At 38.1% G+C, this 19,910-nt stretch overlaps 1 protein-coding gene across 2 annotated transcripts; it reads left to right on the forward strand.

Annotated features, from left to right (window-relative positions):
• Positions 1-6,477: 6,477 nt before the first annotated feature.
• PPDPFL (pancreatic progenitor cell differentiation and proliferation factor like) lies at positions 6,478-9,548 on the forward strand. Of its 2 annotated transcripts, none has more exons than XM_031612843.2 (4): positions 6,478-6,640; positions 7,458-7,547; positions 7,640-7,739; positions 8,144-9,548. In XM_031612843.2, the coding sequence occupies exons 1-4, from the start codon at positions 6,586-6,588 to the stop codon at positions 8,154-8,156; spliced, it is 258 nt and encodes an 85-aa protein (XP_031468703.2). In that variant the 5' UTR covers positions 6,478-6,585; the 3' UTR covers positions 8,157-9,548. The 2 variants fall into 2 exon arrangements, with proteins under 2 accessions (XP_031468703.2, XP_089993695.1); XM_090137569.1 differs by having other exon boundaries at positions 6,483-6,640; positions 7,462-7,547.
• The last annotated feature ends 10,362 nt before the right edge of the window (positions 9,549-19,910 follow it).

Consider the following 19,910-nt stretch of genomic DNA (forward strand, 5'->3'; position numbering starts at 1 on the left):
GGATTCCAGTACTTCTCATGTCCCTGAGCCCTGCATCTCTAAACTTCTAGATGGAAACCAGGGAGGTAAATCCCCCCCCCCCACTGTGAGGACAGAGCAGGTCTGAGACCGCCTCATGAGACTGAATGTGTACAAGTCTATAGGGCCTGATGGCGTGCATCCCAGGGTTCTGAAGGAGCTTTTGAGGTGGTTGCTGAGCTGCTCTCCATCATATTTGAAAAGTCGTGGCTGTCAGGTGTGGTCCTGGATGACTGTAGGAAGGGTCACATTACTCCCATTTACAAGAAAGGGAGCAAGGAGGACTCTGGGAACTGTGCCTGGGAAGATCACGGAACAGATCATCCTGGATGACATGCTTGATCACATGAGGAATGAGTGTGTGATTCAAGACAGCCAGCACGGCTTCACCAGGGGAAGGTCATGCTTGACCAATCTGGTGGCCTTCTATGATGGAGTGACGGCATTGGTGGACAAGGGAAAGGCGACCGATGTCATTTACCTGGACTTGAGCAAGGCCTTTGACATGGTGCCCCACCGCATCCTTATCTCCAAATTGAGGGATGTGGATTTGATGGGTGGACCACTCGATGGATAAGAAACTGGTTGAAAGGCTGCAGACAGAGGGTGGTCATCAATGGCTCTGTGTCCAGGTGGAGGCCGGTAACGAGTGGCATCCCCCAGGGTTCTGTCTTGGGACCGGTGCTCTTTAACATCTTTATTAATGACATCGATGATGGAATCGAGTGCACCCTCAGCAAGTTTGCTGACGACACCAAGCTGAGTGGTGTGGTTGACATGGTAGAAGGAAGGGATGCCATTCAGAGGGACCTCGATACAGGCTTGAAACATGGGCCTGAGTGAACCTGATGAGGTCCAACATAGCAAAATGCAGAGTTTTGCACTTGGGCCGGAGGGATCCCAGGCATCCATACAGACTGGAAGGAGCAGTCCTTGAGAGCAGCCCTGTGGAGAAGGACCTGGGGGTCTTGATAGATGAAAAACTGAACATGAGCCAGCAATGTGCCCTTGCAGCTCGGAAGGCAAATGGGATCCTGGGCTCCATCAAAAGAGGGGTGGCCAGCAGGGACAGGGAGGTGATTGTGCCCCTCTACTCTGCTCTTGTGAGGCCCCATCTGGAGTACTGCATCCAAGTGTGGAGCCCCCAGTACAAAAAAGACAGGGAGCTGTTGGAGAGGGTCCAGAGGAGGGCCACGAAGATGATCAGAGGACTGGAGCACCTCCCCTATGAGGACAGGCTGAGGGAGCTAGGCTTGTTCAGCCTGGAGAAAAGAAGACTGCGGGGTGACCTCACTGCAGCTTTTCAGTACCTAAAGGGAGCCTACAAACAGGAGGGGAATCAACTCTTTGAAAGGGTTGATAGCTGCAGGACAAAGGGAAACGGTTTTAAGTTGAGAGAAGGCAGATTTAGGTTGGATGTCAGGGGGAAATTCTTTACAGAGAGAGTGGTGAGGTGCTGGAACAGGCTGCCCAGAGAGGTTGTGGATGCCCCGTCCCTGGAGGTGTTCAAGGCCAGGTTGGATGGGGCCCTGGGCAGCCTGGTCTAGTATTAAATGGGGAGGTTGGTGGCCCTGCATGTGGTGGGGGGGTTGGAGATTCATGATCCTTGAGGTCCCTTCCAACCCTGGCCATTCTGTGATTCTGTGATAAGAACCCATAATAGTTAACGTGAACTTAGTTAATATAGTTGTTCAGTACTGTTTACAGCAATCAGAAAAAGTAGATAAAATAAATGCAATAGAATATATATTTGAACCAAAATTTTAGGACTAGAAGGAATGGCTTCAAGCTGTGCCAGGGGAGATTCAGACTGGATGTTAGGAAATACTACTTCTCTGAAAGAGTGGTCAGGCACTGGAATAGGCTGCCCAACAAGGTGGTGGAATTGCTGACCCTGGAGGTGTTCAAGGAATGTTTGGACGTTGTGTTGAGGGAAATGGTTTAGTGAGAACTATTGGTGATCAGTGGATGGTTGGACTGGGTGATACTGTGGGTCTTTTCCAACCTTGGTGATTCTATGATTTCATGAAAATAGACAAAGATACTAAAATCCTCAGGGATATATTGAAGGGATATATTAACATACCTATGATTCAACTTCATGCAATTACATTCTATTTACTTGCATATTCTATTTACTTGCATATTCTATTTCTTAAGAATATAACCCTCCCATCCTCACCCCTTCTTGTAATGTTGGAACCTTACAGTTTTTTCTTTGGAATACTTGAGAGATGAAAAATTCATAAGAGGCCTTGAAAATGTAGCTTGCTGGAAGAATTAATCAAGCTTTTGCAGCTTGTTTTATCTGGATCTAAAGAAAAACATGTTTTAATTAAATGCTAAAATAAAGCTAAAGTGACACACATTAAAATGTGTTGGTTTTCTTACGAATATAGTATTCACTGAGACAGAGAACTGAAAGAAGACAAACGTATAACAGTTTTGAAAACTTGATATATTTATCTGTAAGTGCACAGAGTTTTATCAACAGTTCAGCAACATATGAGGGCTGCTCCAAAAACAATGCCTCCCATTTTATTATGCTTGCCGATGACATCAGAGGCAGATGGTGGTGGTATGGCAGTAGAGGTTGAACCTTCCCACCAGTATTCCATTACTTGTTGTTGTGACAGATGGCAGCAGAGGGGCAGTCTGACAGAATGGAAGTGTATATGAAGCAAAGGTGTGTCACTGAATTCCTCCATGCTGAAAAAATGGCACCCACACCCACTGACATTGATGGTGCAGACTTTTAGGAGCCCAGCATTCTTTTTAAATAGCTGTTGAAAATGCACAGATAATGATGATGTCTATTGTTGAAAAATAGTGCTTTGTAGCTGAGAATGTGCTCTATCAAACAGTGTTATTATGCTCTTCACATCTGTTGTAGTTTCCATGGAAATAAATAGGAGGCATTATTTTTGTAGCAACCTAGCATAAAGTATTCTGGCAATTCCATTTACAGGTCAAAAGATGTGTCTTTCCTACTTTTGTTGGCACTTCAGCCAACATGCATAATTCAAAGATTGGCTGCATGGAGTATAAACTTTAGTATTTACTCTTTTGGTATCATCTGAAGGGATGTATTAACTTACGAGGAGACTGCTGTGGTTTCTTAGAAAAAAACAACAACAAAATAAGACAAAAACTTTGATATTTTGCACAAAGAGAATGAGTATCATAAAAATAATTAATTTTCCTTTGATGAAGTATTTTTTCCTTAATATTAATAGTAATAACTAGAAAATTAAGGATTAAAAATATATATTTTTTTAAAGTGCCAAAACTGTCAGTGAACAACTTCTTTGTGACTGAATTAGGAGAGAGCTGGTGATTTGCAGTGGTGCCACCCACTACAAATTCTGCTTTTGCAGTTCCTTCTGTTCTCAGTCTCTCATCATCAGCTCTATGTCTCTGTGTCTCTTCTGTAGGTTAAATATGATAAAAAATTTCATTCCCTTGCTACCTCACAGACTGCCATTTAATTCTTCATCAGCTTCTCAAACTATCATGTTTTTGATAGGCAACATTTCCTGTCTGGCTTGCAAGAATAGTAAAACAAATGAAGAAGAGTAAAACAAATAAAGGAAAAGGTAAATGGTGGCGCTGCTCCTTGGAAACAGCTAACAAATCCAACAGGTTTTGATAATTAGTTTTAGTACGGCAAAGGTTCTTTACATAAAGGAGCTAATTCATTTCCTTAATGCAGTTCTCCTTATATCCAGTCTTTTCAATATCTGTCAATAGTAGCATGCAAAACAAATTGTTGAGACAGTGAATAACTAGAGTTATTGAAAGATGTGCGAAAGACATGATCTGAAAATGTTAATGCACGTACTGCAAAGTTCTGCACAGGGAATTCCATTCTTCTCATGGATTCTCCTACCATTAAATTAAAATCCAATTCCTTTCAAATAAAAGTGATTTAAAATTTTAGTACAAATTTGATTGAAAAGGTAGTTGTGGGTAGGCAATGTGACTGGACAATTAAGATGTGTAAAATCTGCTCTTCCAGAAGAAGAGCAGGGGAGAAGGGAATACTCTACTTCATTTAACCAAAAATACACCTTTCTTTACATTTGTGTGGAAGGACACTTTCACTGAAATTGTTCAGTTCTCTCTGAACATTAGAGCCAATACCTGTACAGTCACTCAGGGGACATGGCTTTGAAGTAATGCTGTACGAACTCAGGTGTTACACTACTCTTCCACAAGGTTAAGTAACAAGGAAGATTTTTAAAAGTGGCCACAGAAGTGAACAGAATAAAACACCCAAAAACAAGTTCCTGAAAAAGATGGGCTTTTTGCTCATGTATTCCAAGAACTGAAAGAGTAGCTATGTTTATTAGATAAACCTTTTCTAGCAAATAATTTACAGGTCAGCTTCAAGGTAAAGCTCAAAATAGACTGTTCTTTAGTTTTTGTTGTTGTGGCTGAGATGTTTAAGAACAGGTCATACCAGGTAATGTGTGGGATTAGGTGGGAGATTTATTCAGTTAATTTAATTTTTAGATCCAAGTTATACATTTCAAAGTATCTATGATTCATAGGATAATATATAATTCAGCGTTTGGTTTATTTTATAATTATGCACACACAAATGTTAAAGGAACAGTTTTTAAGGTCACAGTATTAGTCAAAAGACAAAGATACTCCTTCTATAAATCTGTTTTTAGAAAGCTTGTGATTACATACCTTTTGTTTCACAGGGTCTCTGCCTCTTTAGGCACAAAACGTGGATACAAACTGAAACTTGTAAAACTAGAGAGATCTTAAAGGACATTCAATAGGACTTCTACAGTCTTCATGACAAAAGCTGAAGAACCAGTAGTGAATGCAGCAAAGGAAAAAAGAATAGGTCAGTGTTTAAAGCAACCAACTGCTGTCCTGAAAGCTAAATTATAACCTTGCCCCTGAGTTTGTAATTGATGCTATGTGTGTCACTTACAATAAATTTATCATAGATGGCCTCTAACCAGTTTTTTAGATCTGGTAAGAATCTAATTTATTGATGTACTGAATACTTAAATCTGGATCTAAAGTCAATGAGAGCTGTAAGCGGGTAAATGAAGTGTGGCATAGAAGTAAATTGTTACAGAAAATCAAGTCCTAGGCTTCTCTCAAATGAGGCACCAAATCTTTGTGGATTCTTTTCACTCCTTTGAATCTTAGAATTCCTGCTTGTTAGCTTAAAAAAAATATGTAGGTTGCCCTGAAAGTATTTCCTCCCAATCATTTCCATGCGAAATGCTATAGAAAAATTATACACATGCATCCATGAAGCAAGCAAAAATTTCACAGAGCTGGTGACTGTTGATGATGTGGTACAGGAGTGTATTGCCCCAAATAAAACAAACCTCAAAGTGTGAATTCATAATAAGACAGGAAAAGAGGTGACTGATAGAATAAGTTGAGAGCTGAGCTACTTTCAGACATTCAGAATAAAAGGAGCTGCAGCAACAGGTAGGGACATATGCTTTGAATGATGTATCAAAGCATCTGTAAAATGTTCTGTGCTTTTGGAGATTTTTCACATAACAAGATAAACATAAGAAGTAATTCACACATATGCTTGTTACCAGCTAAGCTGCAAACCATTTTCTGTTTCTATCTTGCAGTTTTGACAAAGGTAATCCTTCAGGCTTTGCTTAGGAAATCCTGGGTTCTGACAAGAGGTCAATGGAAAGGCCCAGGAAAGCATATGGTGCCGTATGCTCACCTGGCATGCCTGCTGTATGAGTCTGATCCTACAGGCAGCCTCCCAGCAGCATGCTTACTCTCCTTACAAACAGGTGAGGAGCTGCTGTGAACTGTGTCCTTATCATCTGAGATAAGGCACAGCGCTCAGGCAGTCAAATGAGTCACAGTAGCATGGGATCACACGTCGCCCACGGCTGTGTCCTTACCCACAACTCATGTTACAAAAAAAAAAAAAAAGAAGTGACGCAGTGCTTCCTTGTGGATCAGGAGCGATTCAAAGAGCGCAGATTCACTGTTCACCACTCTGAAAGAATCATAGAATCTTTAGAGTTGGGAAGGATCTTTAAAGGTTACCCAACCCAACTTCCCAGAAATGAGCATGAACATCCACAACTACATCAGGTTGCTCAGAGCCCCGTCCAGCCTGACCTTAACCATCAGGCGAGGCAGCGTAATGAAGGGCAGATTTTACCATGGGATAGGGTTGACAAATACAATAAAACAGTTGTGCATTTATTTATGGAAAGAAAAAAACAAATACTTTTTATACACTGCAGAAAAGTGCTCGGGGGTACAGGGCACCCCTCACCCCTCCGAGCTGTGCTGTGTTCCGCTCGCACCCCCGGTCCGTGCTGCGGGGCTGTCCCTGGCCCTGCGGGGACGCGGGCGGGGCCAGGCACGGGGCTGGAGTCAGTGGGGCGGGATGACCCCTCCCGTCCCGTCCTGTCCCGTCCCTCTGCCACGGGGCGGGCCGCCCGCGACTCATATAGGAGCGGGTCGGGACCCGGCCCGGCACTCGGTGAGGAGTGAGCGGCCCCGTGTTTATCTTTTAGTCCGAGAGAAGCATTCTTTCTACTCGCTGCCATGGCCTCGGTACCCTCCGCCGGATGCCTCCTGGCCAAGAACCAGTACTACCGCAGTAAGTGCTCAGGGCCCAGCAGCCCCATCAGGTTCCGAGTTTGTTGCAGAATGAGCGGCTTAGAAAGTTTCAGGTGAATGAGCTGGAGGCAAGAGTGGGGTTTTGCTATATGTTTCGTTATTATTTTTATTTTATTATTATTTGCTTAGGGATATATGTGTCTTTGTTCCATAAAGGAACTGCAGTTCTAATGAGTATTTGCTTCTGGTTGTTCATATACACTTTTTTTTTGCCTGTGGAATTGTTCATTATGACTTTGCAGTATCAATCTTTTTATTATAAACTGTGACATTGACAAAGCATTAGCTCAACAAATCCTGGCTTCAAGCTGTACTTTATATTGCCTTTGCAGATTTAGATAGAATACATAATCAACACACATTCTTGTTTCTGTATACATGAAATACTTTGAGAGTGTACCAGTAGTGCAAGGATGGTACTCTTAGTTGTATCACAATGGAAAGTATGGAAGTTTTTCTTTCTTTCTTTCTTTCTTTCTTTTTTTTTTTTTTTGGTTACTGTACAGTGTATATGTGATCATCATAAAGCACATCACTGATTTCAGTGAAAGCTGGACAAGGAGATCTCAGTGTGCTTTCAGGTGATGAGAAATCAATTTAGGTGAAAGGTTTCAACTAAACAACCATAGCAAAATGGTACATAAAATATTTAAGTCACACTGTAGCGAACTACTTGTTGCTAAGCTTATCTTATCTTTTAGATTGCTTCCTCTGAGATAGCAGCAAGTCTGAGAAATTATTGGCATGGAAAGTTATCCATCTTTTTCATTAAATATGTCCTCCTTTTCTGTGAACAGCAAGGCAGAACTCGGAATCCAGCGTTTCTTCCAGCTCCTCCTGCTGTTCCGATCCTGTGAGTGTTGCAGAACAGGACAAAGCATTTCATGGTATTGCTCCCTTCTTTCAAACAGTCTTCTCGATTTCACCTGTTTGTTATTCTGTGAGTGTCTAATGGTGAGGGCTGCTTCTCTTTCGGCAGGGTTACCTGAATTACTCGATAAATGCTGGTGGATAAAAAGCTTTTTCCATTGTGAACCATCTCCGCCAACTGTTGGCAGAAAAGCACTATCAGCAAGCAGGTGAGTCCTGGTCTTGCAGTGATGGGGATAATTGACTCATTCCATTTTTCCTTTGGTAAAACTGTTACTAAACAAGTCATAATCGGCTAAAACGGTATGGAGGCACAATACTATTTTGATGGCTTAAGTGAAAGGTTCTGCAAATGTATGGCCTTAGAAGCTGCCCATGTGTACATTTTAAAAGCTGAACACACACTGTATGTTATGATAGGGACTATTACTGTCATTTGTAGCAATAGTTATTTAATCCTTGACCCCCTGCACTTGTACTCCAGTTTATGCATTTCCACTTAACTTTAGATTAAAAAGTTAATATGAATGAAACCAAAACTTCTGCAGATAAATACCTCTGCAAAAAATATAATGACCCTACTCCTAACCTTTTTGAATCTATATTTCTGCAGTACCAACAGTTGAATATGAAAGCAAGCTGGATTACTGTCTAAGATTCTGCGCACGGACTTATTTTTCCAAGAGGCTTGGGATCTTCTGAGTGTCTGGGTTCAGCTGCAAGAAGAAAACAAAACCTTTACGAGGGACAAAAGGTGTACTTTCAAAAGATGTCAGTATCTTAAAAACTATTGTATAATGGACATGTCCATGGCTTACCTTCTTCATTATGGAGTTGCTATAATTTTAGATAACTCTAATGAAACTTACTTGGATTAAATATCCTGATGACTTATTTGGATACTAAGAAAAAGAAAACAACAGTAAGATAGAATAGATTTAAAAGTATGTGTATGGAATGACTTTGCAATAGGTGATACTTACCTGAAGTTTTACCTGTTAAGATAACAGCTCTTAGACATTCACTGCTATAAATGCATCACGAACAGATCAGTCCTACTCTATTGTGTGTATTTTCTACCAGCTGTTCTATATCAGTTATAGGCATCAGAGTTCACAAGGTTGTTTGCTAATAGCTTTGCTTTTGGAAAGCCCAGTTACACAGAGAAGCAATAATCTGTTTGCTGTGTTCCAGCTGCATGTGTAGACCCCAGCCACAAATACTTAGATAGACTTTTCATTCACATCTATGCATGGTCTTACTTGAGAACAGAATAGCAGAGATAGGGCTAATCCTAATGGACACTGACATCTTCCAAGCAGATGAGTAATCTTAATCAGGGTTGATATTCACAGCTCTGTTTTACTTTTAAATTACCCTCATCTTCTTTGCTGTTTTTGAAAGACCTTCTTGTTCTCAAGTGACTAATCCTATCAGCATTCACTGCTGTCCATCAGAATAATATGAAAGGTGTAAGAGCTGGCAAAGTATTCAACTCAAAATGATAACATTAATGTTAATAACAAAGTCTGTCTTTGTCAGGATACATGCTATTGAAATATACTGTAGTATGTTTTCATTTGGTCTTAAGCACTGCAAAGCAGTGATTGTTTGTTCTACTGGGGATGGCTAAAATGGATCAAAGGTCATAGAAAATAACATATTTGGCTGGATGACATCACTTCCGTGTGTTTATTTGTGCAATTTTTTTTTAATGTATCGTCACTAAGTCTATCTGGCCTTTGTCCATCACTGGATGAAGCAACAATAACAAACATCAATGTAATTTTTTTTTAATTATAGATTAGTGGTTGTCATGGTAATGCTTAGAACTATGAAGTGTATCAAGTGGCTGATTTGGTTTTGGTGTAGGCAATAAATGTTTGCCCCATGACAACAGAAAAGAATGCAATGATGGAAATATGGTTTCAGGAATCCTCAAATCTCTTTGTTATGCATTTTTCCCGTATCACTATTGTGCAATTTCATTATTGTCCTTTCTCTAACTGTACAGAATGAACTATTTTTGTATGTTTTTGGTTTTTTTTTTAATAAATAAAGATTTAATCAGTACTTAATTTGGCTTATTTTGGGCCTCTAATACAAATGGTATTCAGTGCTTGTGTTGTGCTCCGTGGGTAGTTTTCTGACATATTTTAATGATATGAAGTAGGAAAATGCAGAATTCCCATTTAAATCTTACTGGAGTGCCTTTCTTCCTTCAGCCACTTTAAACTTCGATGTGAGATGAAGACAAGAGGGATGGAACATGAGCTAGCTGAAGACACATTTTTTTTTTAAAACCACTGCATTTTGTTATATCACAGTAACAAAAAAATGTCAGTTTTCTTGAATGAAATGTAAATATTATGTAATTTTGTGAAAGAACAAAACCAAAACTTAAATGATTTAAAGATAAGTCAGAAAAGAAAGACATAGAAAGGGGAAATTACACCCATATAACCTAAGTCCAGCTTAGAATAAGGAAAATGAGAAAAGAAAATGATTTGAATACCTCATCAGGGTAAGACAGATACAAACATTAGATCAGTGTTAGACCCAAGTCTCATTACAGACTTAGGAACACAGAGGTGAACCTGAAAAAGACAATTTTGCCCAAATGCATTTACAGTAGTGGTAGTCAATAATGGGATTTCATTTCTTTTCCAAAAGGAAAACATAAATTGTAATCGATTAGTATATTTTCATAGCCAAAATATAAGACAAATCCTAGTATGTGTTTTGTTTCTTGATCAAGAAAGATGAAAACGTCTTGTTGAGCACATTTAGAAGGATAAACGCATTACCCTGTATCAATTCCTCACATTTAATTATGTCTTTACTAATTCTATCTTATAAAAGTAATATTCCAGTTTCTTGACAAATAGTTATTCAGTCTCCACTGAAGGCTGATTCATGATAGAAACCTTCTCTGTCTGTTAATGAGATTGTGTTTCTTATATGTGCATGTACACATACACACATATATAAATAACTCTTCTTAGATACTATAGAATATTGTTTCTAAGTGTTTGGAAAATTTGAATTCTGTTAGGACAAAAGATAAAAGACTGCTTATACTAGAGCGATGGTTTACAGATTCCATTTTGCAGTGTCAAAGTGGCTAAAATTTAGAAGAAATATAAAAATTGTGTTCCCATTTTAAGAATTTTCTCACTTGATATGAGCTAAGCAGAATTTATGAAAGCATCATGTTAAGTACTGTCACACTATATAGAGCGTATGAACAACAGTAAGGACTATAGCTATTTCTGAGAAATGAGAGGGGTTATTTTTGTATAGTAGCCAGTTATTTAGAAGCCATCATGATAAATAAACTCATTTAAGGAATAGATTTTCAATAAAAGAAAGACCATCAAGTCAAGTTCAATTTGAGATGTCTCAAATAGATATTTTTTTCTAACACATGCAGCAATTATAACTCAAATAAACAATGCAGTTTAGCATTCATTTGTGATTTCCTTGAAATTTTTATTTCTCTTTGTGACATCACAGTTTCTTGAAGTTTTAAAATAATTACAAAGCCTATTTTTATTATTTTATTTATTTGTTAACTAAATATTCACTGTTTTGTTATGAAAACAGTAGGATTTTAACCCCACTTCTCAAGTATTCTGTAAAGGGAAAGTTAAGCAGGATTCTTTCAGCCATTTGTATCAGGATTAATATTGTTTGCAAAGCATCTCTTGGCACTGCTGGTGACTGTGAAAACTTTAGACCATGACACGTTCAATGCCTCTTAAGTTATGGAGGGACTCTGTCAGATTTCTCTTGCTATACACTCTGTCATATGTCATTTTAAGCTGTTCTTGCAATAGCAGATGTGAAACTTACTATATACAACCCGTGGAAGATGTGACTTTGTAATAGGAAATGACTATCACCAACAGAGAAGAATATCAGATCACTATAGTGACAGAAAGCCAAGGAAAAAAGAGAAAACAACACATTTTTAATTCCCCCTGCCCACCCTCTTCTATCCACCTGAAACTCTTAGAAAGAAAGAAAGAAAGAAAATCACTGTTTCTTTTTATGCCAAGAGAGAAGATTCAGTTCCCAGTTACTGTGTTCAGAGTCACATTGACTTTTTTTTGAAAGAAGAGCTATAAAAGTGCTTGTAGTCACAATGACAGGACAAATTACTAGAGAGAAACAATACTTTTATTAGATCAACTCATAACAGGAAGAGGAAAGGCTTGTAATCTCAAAAAGATGTTGCTTTTCTCAGCTGTCAGGCAATCCATCTCCTTAAATCTTTGCCATCTTCAGCTTCAAGGGAATTTATTTTCAGTTATACCCATAAAGCAGATTCTGTAATCTCACTTTACTTCTTTAGTTGAGGTAGCAGTATTGGATGCAAGACAAATATTATTTTTCTCACGACAGGGTACACTGTAGAACAGCCTCTACCATAACAGGACTGGCAGGATGTCAGTCTCACTACTTGACATTGTAGAGGCTGAGATGTCCTGGAGAAACACAGCAGTACTCTGAAGAAGTTTAAAAAAAAAACAACAACAAAAAAAAACATATTTATTCAGCTATTATTATTACTTTCTCTGTTGTCCTTTTTGCAAAAAGAAAACTTCTAAAACTGACTTTGAATTAGCAGCAGGAAGTCCACAAACACTAGCAAAAATTTTCCACAGTTGATCACTCTCACCTTTGCAGATCTTCCCCATTTTTTACCAGCTTGAATTTTTCCTTGAACAACAATTCAGAGATTAGTCATGAATGCAGCACTCAAGTAACAAACAAGAAAGTTTGAAAGTGCTGATTCCATCACCTCTTCAAGGTTCTCAACAGTGATTTCAGAAGAGGTTATATCATTTTATTTAATCCCCAGCTATACTTACTTCAGGAGGTATTTCAGCACAATAGGAGTAGATCAATAGATGGAAGCTTTTGCTTCTGTGGGTGAAAGCTAAAAGCCAAGGTTTTAGAGTATGCTTCCCACTCTGCAGTTTACTTATTTTAGATACAGTGAGAACATACAAACCATTGCCAAAAAAGCTAAATGAGAAGGAAGAAGGTTATAGTGCAGTATTACAGTAGCACAAAAGCGTTGGAGAGTTTGAAATCTTAGACCCTAAACTGCACTTTATATCACAATTCTCTGGATAATGGAAATCAGTTAAGAGGTTGCTGAGTATCTCAAATGTTAATGTATTTAAAGAGCCCTACTCATTGCAGCCAACTACTTGTACACACACTGCAAACATGTACATTCAAAACATTTTTAATTTCATTTTAAAGTAATTTGTAATCACTTTTGGATTACACGTTGTAGTGGAAATGCTAAACCACAGCCTGAACTAGTGACTGAACACCTGGTGGGAATGCAGGACCAACCCAAGAGAGCTCAGGTGCGTGCAATGAACTGAGTGACCAGAAAGGTTGGTGCCAGGATCCCCTCTTCTCAGGCCTCATTTAAGGTTTGGCCATGGAGGTTTTGCTGGAGATCTCTGTGTACTTGAGGCCTGCTGAAGGAAGTAGCTTCTTTTCTTTGTTTCTCTGTCCGTGCCTGTTGCATTTGAGCAAACTCTCACTTGCTGCAGCCTGGGACTTTGCTACTTTTCTGTCATTGCTGCACTTTCTATTGTGTTACAGCATTATGTGTGTTATGTATTTTTTCATTTGATTCTGTTGACACAGTATATATAGAAAGCACTGTTTCTGAGATGGATATAGTATTCTAAGTTTTGAAGAAAGTTTTGGAACCTCGAGCAGGTCCTTAAATAAGTCTATTTTACATGTAATCCAAGAATGTATGAATTGCCATTTTCCCTGTGTCATAGTAATGTGAAGTAAAAGGATAATACTAGGAGTAAAATAAACAATGAGATATTGCTTTGGATAGATGTTTACCCGTTATATTTTAACCAGGTTTAATTCTATTGTGACTCTACTTTAGTCTCCTCGTATGTTTAAATTCAGGTAATCTAGCATTACCATTTAATCACATAAATAAGATGTTGAATGCATCAGGCAATTTCTTCATCTAGTCTAGCAGACTGAGTAAAGCCTTGAATATAAAAGGCAACATAAACATACATGTTATGTGTTAATTCCTTCTTGTTCTGCCACAATAAAATACCTGCCTGCAAAATACGCAGTCAGTTTTAAAACAGAAGTATTCTCATTCTGTGCTTTCCAGAAACATATTTTCTCAGGTGAAGCATTAGTTGCTTTGTATTTCTGGTTTCATAGCAAGAGAGTGACAAGCTGTAAGCATTAAGGAAACAGATTATTACTTTCACTCCTTATTTTTCCTGGTTGTCGTAATTATTGTCTTTCATTAATCTTCTGTCAGTCTTGCTTAATGTGTTTAGAGGGGAAGTTGTTTGTTCTCTGTTTACCTGTTCCCTTCTATGAATGTAAAAGGAGTGTTATCCAGATTGGGAAGCTTCATGGTGTGAATGCTTTCTAAAATTCTGTACGCCACTGCAGCAGCACTATGCTGATCAAGTAGCTCAGCTTCAGCCTTCTTCATCTCCTTCTCCAGACCCTTCCATCTAAGGGCTGGTCTTTATTCTGTGTTTTGCAACGTGCAAGTGTCTTGAAAGTTGTCAGCTGCTAGGCACGATAATATTACGTACAAGGCTTTACAACTAGTTTTCAATATAGATATCATTTCACTTCTTCTTGGACATTAAAGGATCTACAGCTTTTATGATATATTTTAAAGAAGGCATGTCATGAGTAAGGGCTACAATCTACTGGCCAAAACATTTTTCAGCTGAGGACAGGCTTTCTGTAAGATACTAGTTTAAATAATATATCCTCTGTATGTTTAAACTTGCTCACACTCACGGCATTTCTTTCAGTCAATAGGAAAGCCATTTAAAGTTTTTTTTAAAACTGAAAATAACTTCATTTTTGTTTACTGCTGAAATACACTGAGATGAAAGTGCTTTTTGTAAGAAATATGTGGAAACTCTTCAGTGATTAATATGAATTAAGAGTTTTAAAAGTGAAACCATCATAGTAGTCACTCCAGCCTACCTAGAATCCTAATTATAAACAAAAACTGGATCACCAGGTTCAGAGTCTGGGCTGTTCACAGAAGAGCAGGACTGCTTCTGGCAGGATCTTGGCAATACCTGGCTAAGTATTTGCAAGTAGACCAATAGCTATATATAGACAGAAGAGTTGAACTCACCCACCTAATGAGGGTGTATGGGAACTGATGAGCCATGGCCTGAACCTCTGATTGATCACCTGAGGTGAGCAATGAGTCAGTCATGGAGCACAGGTGAAGGCAATTCCCCTGTGCTGCTGGAAGGGGTGGAGCTTGGCTCCACTTCTCCTAGACCCATTTAAGAGCTGACTACCAGGGGTGAAGGATCTCTTTTTAGAGATCTCTCCTTTTGGAGTTTTCCGGTGAGCCTATGACACAGGTAAGCCCTCTGTCTATTCTTCTTGCTGTAATAACCTGCTTAGCCAAACTCTCTTGTGTATTTCTTAATTATAACATATTAATAATACAGAGGGGGATCTCTGGCCATACAGCATTTCTTTTCAGGAAGCAGTTTAGATGGATAGCCCTTATATGAGCCCAGGGTGCTTCCACCCTGTGTCCACTCCTTCTGGTCACCTAGGGAGCACAGGTGCAAACAATTTGCCTATCTTCCCCTGGGCTGGCCATGGCCCTTCACCAGGTGCTCAATCACCTGTTCAAGCTGTGACCGAACAGCTCCCCTACAGAGTCATATGTATTTAATATTTAATTCTATGTCAATGCTTACTCACTTTATCTCCTCTTTTCCAGTTACTCTCTACACTAGTTAAAAAAGAATTACTTTTCTGTATCTACAACACAATAACACGGAGGTATTAGAAAGGACAGCTAGCAGTCTCTGTATAATGCTGGACTGGGCAGTCCATCTCCAAGACATGAACCTTTTCATCTCCAACTAAAAATAAAATGAAGAAAAGAAAAACATTTCCTGCAGCCAGCAAATTACCAGGGCAATACTAGAAATTCCAGACAACCAGGCACTGCTTGGTTATCTTTGTATTGAGTCAGCTCTCAAGTAAGAAAGCTAAATTAAACGTCTACAGTCTTTCTATGAAATAGTAGATGGAATTGCAGCAAAATCTTTTACCTCAAGCAAGTCTTGTCTTTTTGGGTGGGGGAAAAAAAAAACAAAAAACATCATCCCTGAAATATGTTGACAAGGTGTATTCCTGAGATAGCTAGTGGGAGTTCTGGTTATGAGCTCTTTTATGGATTACTCTGCAGGAAGTACTTTGTTTTCCCCCAGATGTTATGCACATGTCACATTAAAGTGAATTAAGTCCTTATGAGGTACATGATGATGTGCTGCAGCCAAGAAAATATTCTGTGAGAGGTTCCTCATGGATGTATTCAGTTCAAAACACTGTGAATTTCAGGTGGAACTTAAGTTTTAATTTTATTTCAGTAAAAGAACAACAAAAAAATACATCAAATTTATCTGACTATAACTATGACAGCTACAAGGAAATAAAGAGTGAGGAATGAGATGAATCTAATACTAACCCGTAATATCTTAGGGATTCTACTCTTCTCTAAGAAGGCAACACTAATCTCTGTAACTAAGCTGTTCCTCCCATCCTTTCTATGGGACATCACTATTAATGATGTCTCGCAGTAGACCAGAGTCACCAGATGGGCAAGCTGAGGATTTTTAGTTGATGAAAGGGGTACACCTTCAGACTGAACAAAGAAAGGATATTTGATGGTGTCCTTTCAGGATTAAAAAGACCATTCAGCTGAAAGTAAACTTCAGTTAATAAACCTCACTTTCATTTCCCTCATGCAAAGTAACAGCCTAGAAACAGCACTGCTTACATTTGTCTGCTCAAATACTGTACCACAAATATAACAAAAGAGTTCATCTCATATAGCTCCTTAATTCCAAGAAATTTGTATGTCTCTGGTGTTATGGAAGTCACCCAGGATACCAGAGGATTGGTTAGCACTGTTCCATAATTAGAGGGCAAGTCAATTTAACATTAATTTCAAGTACATGAAAGAGAGACAGATTCATGAATAGATAATAAAGAATACAAGCGTTGAATGCATTAGTTTAAAAAATGTTCTTAAAATACTGTTTTATTGCAAATATGCATTTAGAGATCTTAAAGTATTCCATCCGCAAGTCAGCACATTATGTCCATTACATTTATATTAAATTATTATGCCTCAGCTAAATAAAGGCCCTTACCCTTGATGCTTACATTTATGATCCTCCTACAGTAATGTGCATAAAGACATATGGGAGAGAAGGCTAGAAAGCATTTATTTGGCATTTATTGAACTGTGCAATTTTTGGGTCATCACTAAGTGCAGGCACAATTTGAGCACTAAAAGCAAAATCTTTTTCTTTTGAGATTGTTCTTTTGAGACTTCCCTAGATTTCCTCTAGCATTTTCTAATATTTTTCTGACATAGCATAAAATGAGTACACAAAGAGTGTGGGGGTCTGCTTTATGAGCTGTACATGAAAAACTTTAAAGCACAGAAACCTACACACTCGGTATTTAAGGAAGCAGGAAGCCAGAAAGGTTTGAGAGAAGATGGCTAGGAGAAGGGAAGGTGGAATACAAACTCTCTGACTTTGACTGACTTCTTTATTCTGCTGGTTTCTCTAAAAGCTAAAATGGCCATTTGTTATCAAATTGATTTCCACCATGTTGTTACTACTTTTGCCAGTCAAACTCCTAACTTGAGCAGAAATGGAAATACTTAACGCTAGGGTGTTGTAACATATAATGTATGGAAGTCAGAATCTGAAACCTAACATTAACAAGCACAAGTATTTCATTTCAACGAAAGGTAGGATGTTATTGCAGAGCCAGAGTTAATGTAAGGGTAAAGTCACAGTTTTGTGTTGCACCAAATGCAAAGATTTCCAGTTCTGAAACTAATTTAGCAAATTTATGCATGTGTACTTCATAATGCTTATTAAACAGCAATATGTACTTATTGAAATACAATCCCTACCTCAAAATTAGCATTTCCACATTGTTCTATGCAACATTGTTGTTAGCATTTTCACACAAACTTTTATTTGCATGTACTAACATTTTTTGACTATGTAATCTTAAAACTCTATTAACATTGTTTCCTTTCATTCATATAAAAGGAGTAATGCATGTATTTCATAAAGCAGTCTACTTCATCTCCTAGTTCTGTCTTCATTCTCACATTGAACTACCACAGCACAAGTAATAATCCCTTTGCATAACAAGTGGGACCTGTACTACAATAAGTAGTAATAATCAAGAATGCTTTGTAATGGTGTTTGCATTTCTTCAGGGAGAATAGACTCTATGCATACAAAATTTTTATAGCATTTTTTTTTTTCCTTAACTGATTCATTCTTGCAACAAGATAAGCTATCATGCATATTTTTACATGTACAGAAAAACTTAGGAATGGTCATACTTTGTGCATTTTAAGTACTCTTGTTAAAATCAAACAGCGATCATATTAAAAGTAAGAATTATATTCATTATGATTCTTATGAAGTATTAAAATACTGTTTCATGTAAGCCGAGTTTCAGAATGGGATAAAACTTTACCTTGAATAATTTAACATGTGATTCATCTATCAGGCAATACAGTTGTGGTAGTTGCTGCTACTAAGCCACCTGAAAATGTACAAAAAAGCATCTTCTGTTTTCTGGATTGCATGGTATGAAGGTGATTCTGAAAGCAATGCCTCCTATTTATTTCCATGGAAATTGCAACAGATACAAATTCTCAGTTCCAAAGGACTCTCTCTGAACATAGTTACCACCATTAACCAATTCACGTGGATGAGTTGATCAAGATGCTCTTCATTTTGTGGTGTAATAGCTATATGTGACCATGCAGAACATGGCTTGTCTTTCGTGTCATTCTTCCTACTGTTGAAATGCACCGCTTACCCATCACTGTGCTCACATCCATTGTTTAGTCTCCATGAATGTTCAGCGAGTATTAATGAATGTTAAAGGGTTCAATTTTTTCCACGTGGGGGAATTCCTTTTCTTCATACGCACTTCCATGTCAGATGCCATTTTGTCGGACTGCCCCTCTGTTGCCATCTGTCACACTACAACAGTGTAACAGAACACTGGTGGAAATGTTCAGCTTCTACAGTCATACCATTGATATCTGCCTTTGATATCGTGGGCCAACAGAATAAAATAGGAGGTATTACTCCTGGAGCAGTCATCATATATTAAAACGTCCTTATTTATTGGGTGAATTTTCCTAGCCTGTGTTATGGAAGATGCCTTCACAGACCCACTGGAATTAGAATGATGAATCTTAGCTTGTCAGTTTTTTTTCTATTGAAGACATGTTTTAATTTTTCATGATTTATCAGGTGGAACTGTGCATAGGTTATGTTATGCTTCTTTCATGTTTGAGGTTTATTTCTGATTCCAGTGTGGCTGAGGAATCCAGCAGTGAGCTCAGATTTACTGAGATCACTCAGTAAATCAAGTAGAAAGATTAATTCCAGAAGTGTTCCTATGACTCTTTGTTAAAACATGCTCTGAACGCTGCATTAAAATCTGCAGTGCCACCTGCAGAAAGAGTAATGATTTTAATTCATAATCTAATCATTTTGAAAAACTGTTGTCTGTGCAGAAGTCACTGGTATCATCCCTACTGGGGTCATTTGATTCTTTTGTCTGGTGACAATAATCTGAGTCTTAAAAGCATTGTAAGTCTCAATTAACAAAGCTTTGTTTTGTGGACATCTTCTTCTTTCCTCAAGATTGGATCTTATTTCCAGTAAAATAGAGATGATAATCACAGTAATAACAGTAATAAAGCCCACACTTCTAGGCTATTTTGAGAGGCTAGCCTTTCTAGAAAAAGAGAAATTTGTCTTTATAGAGAAATTTGTCTTGTGGGAAAGACAAATTGATTTGCTGTGATCATACATTAAAGCTAATTTTGAGAATTCTGTGCCTTAAACATATATTTATGCTTGAACATATGATTTGTCTTTATATTTACCTTGGAAACATATGTATTTCCTTCTCATATAATCATCATATTTAGGATAATTCACCAAAAAGGAAAGTCAGTGATGTTACAAAGGCAATGAACATTGCTACAAATCTTGGATATGATTTTCCTTTTTTGGTGGATCTGGGGCTCAAGACTTCCATCTGCTGGTTCTAAAGGCTGTTCAAAAGTAGAAAGGATCAACAGGAAACACTGAGTAGAACAGCAGTCTCTGAGATACACTGATCAGTGTAGTATGTTATTGTATATTTATTTATAATGCCATAATGTGTCAATATTCTTATATTTTTAATAGTAATATATTATTAATAGGTTGGATATTAGGAAAAATTTCTTTTCTGAA

This window comes from Phasianus colchicus, chromosome 3, assembly GCF_987193195.1.
Source record: "Phasianus colchicus chromosome 3, bPhaCol1.hap1.1, whole genome shotgun sequence".
Taxonomy (NCBI): Eukaryota; Metazoa; Chordata; class Aves; order Galliformes; family Phasianidae; genus Phasianus; species Phasianus colchicus.

What these genes read in the sequence shown, in the direction of transcription:
- PPDPFL (XM_031612843.2), top strand. Translation starts at nt 6,586, where the DNA reads ATGGCCTCGGTACCCTCCGCCGGATGCCTCCTGGCCAAGAACCAGTAC. An exon ending in CAAGAACCAGTACTACCGCA is followed by an intron (nt 6,641 to 7,457) that starts GTAAGTGCTCAG and finishes TTCTGTGAACAG; the next exon opens with CAAGGCAGAACTCGGAATCC. An exon ending in ACAGGACAAAGCATTTCATG is followed by an intron (nt 7,548 to 7,639) that starts GTATTGCTCCCT and finishes CTCTTTCGGCAG; the next exon opens with GGTTACCTGAATTACTCGAT.